The sequence below is a fragment of the Protomyctophum bolini genome, assembly GCF_963924005.1.
Source record: "Protomyctophum bolini genome assembly, chromosome: 2".
Taxonomy (NCBI): domain Eukaryota; kingdom Metazoa; phylum Chordata; class Actinopteri; order Myctophiformes; family Myctophidae; genus Protomyctophum; species Protomyctophum bolini.
Genome location: NC_137863.1, coordinates 13,620,684 through 13,628,703, shown reverse-complemented (window position 1 = coordinate 13,628,703; position 8,020 = coordinate 13,620,684). Strand labels below are relative to the sequence as shown.

General features: G+C 43.0%; 1 protein-coding gene across 1 annotated transcript in view; it reads left to right on the top strand.

Moving 5' to 3' along the window:
- epha8 (eph receptor A8) overlaps nt 1–8,020 on the top strand; it is a gene marked incomplete at its 3' end in the record, with an annotated part of 106,112 nt that overhangs the window by 86,690 nt on the left and 11,402 nt on the right. The window contains exons 10-14 of the mRNA XM_080786009.1: nt 137–299; nt 2,924–3,020; nt 5,261–5,328; nt 5,686–5,811; nt 6,565–6,750. Coding sequence (XP_080642135.1) covers nt 137–299; nt 2,924–3,020; nt 5,261–5,328; nt 5,686–5,811; nt 6,565–6,750 — 640 coding nt within the window. The remainder of the gene's footprint in view (nt 1–136; nt 300–2,923; nt 3,021–5,260; nt 5,329–5,685; nt 5,812–6,564; nt 6,751–8,020) is intronic.

Below are 8,020 nucleotides of genomic sequence, written 5' to 3'. Positions count from 1 at the left end.
ATATAGGCCTATTTATATATTTAGTATATTCCATCATTTGTTAAGCTTTGTTTATGTTCATATAATGGTCTTGCCCCTTTTAGATGACCGGCAATGTTAATGACAATAGCATGGATGTTGTTTGTGAACGTTCCAGGATAACGAGGAGCAGAGTTATTCCACTCTCAAGTCAAAGGGGACCAGTGCTCGGGTCTCAGGCCTGAAACCAGGCACCAGATACATCTTCCAGGTCCGAGCTAGAACCTCAGCAGGCTGCGGACGCTTCAGCCAGAATGTGGAGATCCAGACCGGAAAAGCAGGTGTGTGCGTGCGTGCGTGCGTGCGTGCGTGCGTGCGTGTGTGTGTGTGTGTGAAATTCCTATTTATATCCATTTGTAAATACATTGTTTTATTTTCATTTATTTGTTCCACTTCTGCTTTGGCAATGTAAATGTACGTTTTCTCATGCCAATAAAGCTCCTTTGAATTGAATTGAATTTGAGAGAGAGAGAGAGAGAGAGAGAGAGAGAGAGTGAGAGATAGAGAAAGCGAGAGAGAGAGAGAGAGAGAGAGAGAGAGAGATAAAGAGAACCAAACCCAGACCACACAAGCCCTTGAGCCACATATTGCTCTTTAAGACAGTGGAAAAAGTCCAATAACAAAGCTGTTTGTTCTGCTAAAAGGCTTGGCACTGAGAATCCCTCCACAACAGCTTAGCATGGTGCTGGGCTGAAAGGGCTGGCAGTGGCAGCATGTCACTGAAGGCCAAATAAGGCAGCTTCAGACCGTCCTTATGTTCTATCGATCTGGGCTTCGTTACAGGGTCGCCGCTGGCAGCAAAACTGCTACTGATCCACTGTCTCAGTATAACACTGTGGGCAAAGCTGTGGCAATAACTATTGATGTTTGTGCATCATGCAAGGACAATACGCTTTGTTTAGACGCGTATTCCATGCCTGAGGAGTGCATTTGGAGTGCAAAACTCCTTTCCAGGTTTCCTGATTTGTGTCTCAACTGAGTTTCATTGACTCATGGTCTGCCTCTTCTGGTGCTCACTGGACTGTAAACTCTCTTCCGCCAGCCTGTTTCTGGAAAATATCTCACTGTCAGACACATAAAACAGTAGGATTCATTGCATCACAGCCAGCATACATACTGAGCAATCAATAAGTCCAGGAATATGTCCAACTCCAAACTAGCCTACTTTGTGGCATTGTTCTGTTGTTCTACAGCAAACTTTATGGTGCAGTGTCCCACAGTTCAACATCAAGACTACACTACTGACCATAATCACACAGCAGCGATTCTTACATCATCCTGAGGCCATGTGCCATGATGCGGTTTGATCAAGTGACTGGCCTGTTTTCTTTCTAATTTATGATATATGAATAGAAACAATACTCCTCACAAGCAATTTTATTTAACGAGCACATTCATAATTTCTTAAGCATGTTAAACCTCAGAGGAGCTATTATATTTGCAACCACATCTCATTTTCATTGTTTAATGTTTGTTGCAAGGAAGCTCATAATAACCCTATTGTCTCAATAGCAATCGGTCTTAAGCTGTCGGTCGTAGCCCAATACTCTCAGGATATGTTCAAAGTGACATAGTCATCGAAAATTTAAACAGTTAAATATTGTGTTTTTTACCCTTTTTTTTTTTGCGTCCCATGCATCTTTTTGGTTAGGATAATATCTGTTGGGCCTTGTGGCTATAGCCCTATGACAGTCACTATTAAACTAAGAAAGGAACATAATTTTATGCGTCAGCTGTGCTTAGTTTAGTTTAGTTGCACAATCAACTGCAACTCAAGTATTACAAAATGACACAAGAGCAAAATGACCACCATCATGTGAATATTATGGTCTGTGATGAAAGCATACCAAATTAATTATCTCCGGCATTGAACTACCAGCAAACACATTGATTTAAAGAGCCCCAAGAGGACAGGGAGAGTAAATCAGTGAGAGCGTTAAGGGATGACACTAGGAGCTGGTCCCAGATTGCTCAGCACGGTGCAGGGGTGTCACTGAGGCCAGATGGCTTAAGATAATCCCTCTGTTCTATTGATCTGAGCTTTCTGACAGGGTCACTCCTGGAAGCAAAACTGCTTCTGATTCCACTTTTCAAACAGCACTGGGGTTGTTGTAAGTCCTGTGTTTGTGAGTCAAACAAGGAAAATTAGGCTTCACCAAACAAATACTTTGGTTTGTATTATAGACAGTGGACCTTATAGACTGCGCTTCAATGCACAGTATCTTATTGAACGGTAGCGAAAAACTAAAAGACTCTGGTAACCTGGAATGTACAATCATGTCAAGACTGTGGTGTACTCGTTTGTCTTGTTGTTTTTGTGTTTTTTGTCTTATCTGTGTAATGTAATGTCCGTATTGTGGTATTTTTTAAGTGCCTTTTTTAAGTTCAAAATAATGGGTGGTTCTATATGCATTAAGTTGCGATCGAACAGCTGTGAAAGAGCCTCAATAAAAATACATTGAAGGAAAAAATAATAATACCTGAGCTGAAATCTATATTGAATTCCACCCTTAGTCTCATACTGTAGATAGTGTGTGTGTGTGTGTGTGTGTGTGTGTGTGTGTGTGTGTGTGTGTGTGTGTGTGTGTGTGTGTGTGTGTGTGTGTGTGCGTGTGCGCGTGCGTGTGCCTGTGTGCATCCGTGCCTGCGTGCGTGTGCGCCCGCTGCCTACATGTTGGGAGGACAGTTTGTGTGGACATGCATGTTTGTGTGTCCAAGAGCCAATTCTGCATCTGTTTGCAGCCTGAAAGGCTTTCATCACAATGAAAGAGCATAGAAAATGTTGTTGTTCAACAGCTGTTCTTTGTGTGTGTGTGTGTGTGTGTGTGGTGTGTGTGTGTGTGTGTGTGTGTGTGTGTGTGTGTGTGTGGTGTGTGTATGTGCGTGCGTGCGTGCGTGCCCACAGCTCCTCTGCGCTACAACACCATGTCCATCATATGGATCTGTATGGCTTTGGTGTCAGGCCTGGTTGCGTTCCTCGCCATCATCATCTGCAGGAAACGGCAAGGCTACACTTTACCACACTACCCCTCGCTGCTGTGTGTGGAACACTTTCTTACACTATATATATATGATACTATACTATACTATACTATACTATACTATACTATACTATACTATAAAACTTTAACCTCTGTGTGTTGTGCTTGTGATAACCCCTTATTACATGTTCTGTTGTTATACCATTATGTCCTCTCCTGCTGCTGCCTGCTAGACTGAGGATTTTACAGCTATCTACTCTAGCCTAGTATGTTGTAAGATCCTCAGTGTTAGTTTAACACTGAGAGTGTGCATATAATACATATATAACGTTGAGGGTTTTACTGTGTATAGTACAGATATGAAAGGAGCGAGTAAAGTAGAAGCATACTGTACATTTGTAATTAGAATAAGACAGACAGTATGTGGAATACTGTATGATCCTCCGTATGTGCCCTTAGTGCTTTAGCAATCAAAGAGAATCCTGTTATTCTGTCATGTGGTGCACAAAGCTAAGCTATACTGGCTAGTTTTAGTCACCAATACCAGTATGACGTGTGTCCATTATACAGGAAAATAGCTCGGCCTATAATCTGCATGATTTTGTGTCATTAAGGAAGATAAGTATAGCAGAGGCCTTCAAGTTAATGCCATAGTGACAGCACAAACTCTGCTCCCCTCGTCGTCGTCCCCACCCCCACCCCTTTCTTCTCTGTCGTATTTAGCTAATTTCCCATCCCGCAGTTTCCACCTTGCGCAGTGGATTTAATTATGTTGATTCATGTCCGTTAGCTTGCAAACGTTCCCACTTATACAGTCAGTCTCCCGCCCCCCCTTCTCCCGACTGGCCCTTTTTGATTTCTACTAACTTACATCTCTGTAGCGTAACAAATAATGAGTTTTATTGCACTTAATTAATTCATGCCAAAGTTCATTTCAGCTCTGTCTGGGAGCTAAATGATAAACAGTGAGGCATGTCTCCCAGCTGCATGATGCTATGCTAGCTCGTGGATTAAAGGTATCATCCTGTCACCAAAGTCAATGAGCTCAGACTCTTCTCCAGATCAACTTGCACCGTAAATCGTGGCAAATAAATCCATGAAAAAGCTGCACTTAACCCTAGAACACTGTTTAAACCCAACTTTTGTCACACCATCGCTAAACCCAGGTATATTTTACCCGATGTAATATATTCCATTAAAAAGTACAGCAATACATGGCAATTCGTTCATACTCTATGACATTTCACAAAAGAAAAAAAAATAGATATCATCAATTATAGTTTCGTAAATTCCCTGTCTTATGCTTTCTCTTAATGATGCAGAGCTAGTTTTGACCGGTCGACCCGGCAACAGTATGACTGGATGATGTCTTTGAAAGAAGCAAATTCAAATCTTATTTTCATATAATTAGTCCTCGCTAATAATGTATTATGGCTTCATTTCTGTCTACTCGCTCTGTAATAAAAGGTCTGGGTTTCCGAGGCTACTCGCTCTGTGTCTCCAAGATCTGCCTACCAATTAACCCATTCTGACCGGGCACCCATTTTGGTGTTGGCATCATGTTATGCTTTAGCTATTGAAAAATAGCAGATCTACAAGCTCATATCGCGCCACCGAGTGGCGCGATACGAGCTTGTAGGTCTGCTATTTTTGAAAAATTCGAAGAACGACTGACATTTTTAGAATCTGATCTCAGGTCAGAATGGGTTAATCAGACCAGTGTGTGTCCCGTGGAAACCTCGTATGAATCTGATCTCAGGTCAGAATGGGTTATGAGTCTGACATCAACAGTAGGCAGGTTTGGTCAATACAAACAAGAACAATCACTGCAGCAACTTTCCAGGAAGAGAAAGGCTGTATTTTCTGAGCTTGGAATCCCTATTGATGCTGTCAATAGCCCACCTCTGAGACACAGAGCTAGTAGACAGAAATGGTGTATAATGAGCATTAGTGAGGACCAATTATGTGAACATAATGTGGAAAATGGCTGATATGCTCCCTCAAGTTTACTAACATCATTAGCTGATTAAAGTTATCATAGGCTCAATTATTCTGTTTGGAATAATGAGCTGTGTTAATAGTTTACAGCAAACCACACAGTGTAGGGATGCTTTATGATATAGAATGTGTTTTCCCCCCTCGCAATTGTCCTGTATTCACCCCGCCTTGTGTGTGAATGTGCGTGCGTGTGTGTGTGTGTTCTTGTGAATATCTGTGTGCTTGTTTTTCCATGCGTTTGTGTGCGTGTCTCATTAACACAGACACTGCGGCTACAGCAAAGCCTTCCAGGACTCCGATGAGGAGAAGATGCACTACCAGAATGGACACGGTATGTTTGTTCTGTGTCTCTATTATTATAACAAAATAACATATTCCAGCACATGTCTGTGAATAGGTTGCATTTTTAACACAGATGTTATCAAGTTCATCCTTAGAGCAAACAATTTCATCACGCGCCCCGTCCCTACTCCTATGTACTTCCTATGTAATCTCCCTTTCCTCATATATCTCTCTCTCTCTCTCTCTCTCTCTCCCCGACCTCCGATCCCTCATCCCGGGCCATTTCTTCTCTTTAACCAAGTTTTTTCTATTTAATGTTTTCCTCCCACACTCCACTGATAGGGGGCTCAGATGTGCCGTGTGTATTCTCCGATATGTGACCAAATGCTAATGTTGTTTATCTTAGTGTCATTCCCAGACGCGAGGTTCTATATCGACCCACACACGTACGAGGACCCCTGCCAGGCCGTCCACGAGTTTGCCAGAGAAATTGAAGCTTCCAGGATCAAAATAGAGAAAATCATTGGCTCAGGTAAAACCATGAACTGAAGCAAAGGCACACACACGCACACACACGCACGAGAGTGCACACATACGCTTGTGCGCACACACACACACACACACACACACACACACACACACACACACACACACACAGTCACTGGCTGAGGTAAACTGAAATCAGTGGTTGGTGTAAAGGCAGTGAAGAGAAGGATGGGAGAGTGGAATCAGAGCATTGCATGGAGCTGTCAGTCAAATCCCCTCAGACAGACACAGAATGCTAACTCTGCCGGAGCCGAGCGAAACACTGCATACTGCTGGAAACAGTTGTCAAGGTGGATAAGCGATTAGACGAGGAGCCATCAGAAGGTCACAGATTTGATCCTTGCATTGTCTTGTCCTCGATCGAGACATCGGATCCGTGTCACTCATTGTTGAGTCGCAGCGTATGGGAACATCAGCCAAGCGATTAAATGTATAATTTGTATAAAAGCCAGGTCAAATGGAGAAGGACAAATGCAAATGGCAAAAAAAGCCGAAAGACAGTTAACCTGTTGACCTGTTAATCCATCAATGCTGTTGAATAGACAAGTTTTACACTGTACTTTTTCCCAATCCTGTTGGTGTGTGTGTGTGTGTGTGTGTGTGTGTGTGTGTGTGTGTGTGTGTGTGTGTGTGTGTGTGTGTGTGTGTGTGTGTGTGTGTGTGTGTGTGTGTGTGTGTGTGTGTGGTGTGTGTGTGGGTGCGTGCGTGCGTGCGTGCGTGTGTGCGTGCGCGTGTATAGGAGAGTTTGGAGAGGTGTGTTACGGACGCATGCGGCTCCCGGGCAAAAGAGACATCCCAGTGGCTCTGAAGACCCTGAAAGCAGGTTACACCGAAAAACAGAGGCGGGACTTCCTGGCCGAGGCGTCAATCATGGCCCAGTTCGACCACCCCAATGTTATTCGATTGGAGGGAGTGGTAACACAGAGTATGTACAAGCCGTAGCACATTGCCTCGGTTCCTTTGATTCAAGCTATTAAGTCCCATGCTCTTAGTCTGATATCATATCACACATGGTTCCTTTCCGAGGTAATTCATCTTGGACGGAAGTGATGACAAAATGGAATTTGGTGAAAAAGATGTTTGCCAAATTCAATTGCGTAATCTCAATGCAGTTACCGCCAGTAGGCTATATTATGCTCCCTATATTAAAAGTGACTACTAGCCGACCACAGCCACATATCACTATGACTCAGACATAACCAAACCAGATATAAGCATGTCAATATGACTCAGCCATATGACCATAAACAAACCCGATATGCCCAGAGACACAGATCTGACCGCTATGCCCATATATGGTCGTATGCATGGACAGACCGACAATGAAACTCAGCATGCACATCAGTAAGGACTCGAGGTAGTGCAGTGACTGCTGCCGAGTCGTTCGGATATGCAGTTATCCAGAACCACCGAACCAACCGATATGTCCATGTATGGGCTTGGGCATGTATATCTCTCTCTCTCTCTCTCTCTCTCTCTCTCTATATATATATATATATATATCTCTATATCTCTCTCTCTATATATATATATATATATATATATATATATATAGAGAGAGAGATATATATATATATATATAAACAGTAAACACACACACACACACACACACACACACTGTGTATATATAGCTGTGGCCATTATCGCATACACATACAGCATGAGTGTTATTTACAAAAGTCCCATTACATCCCATCCACTGTAGAAGAGTAAAGGCTGATTTATACTTAAAATGAAACAGCGCAACGAAAATGGCGTCTCTTCACGCTTTCTGTGACACGTTGTGAGCTTGTATATGTCACGGTTCAGGACAGGCAGGTGTAGGACCCAAGCGCAGACAAAGGCAGAGGACAGGCAGGTTGAATACAAGGGGGTTTATTAACCAAAAACCAGGAGATCAGGAACAAACACTGGAACACGAGGAAAAGCTAGGAGCAAGGCAAAATACTAGGAAACATGGAAAAATCACGAGGAACAAAAAACCACTGACAACACTTTACGAACGAACAAGGAACTGAACACACAAGGGCAAACTTATAGACATGGGATAACTAGACACAGGTGAACACCACTGACAATCAACACTGGGATAGGCTGGGGAACTAAGGGGACACAGGTGGAAACATGGGCAATCACAGGACTAGTGAGACAAGACAGGAACAGAACTACAGGGGCAGACAGGAAGGCACAAAACA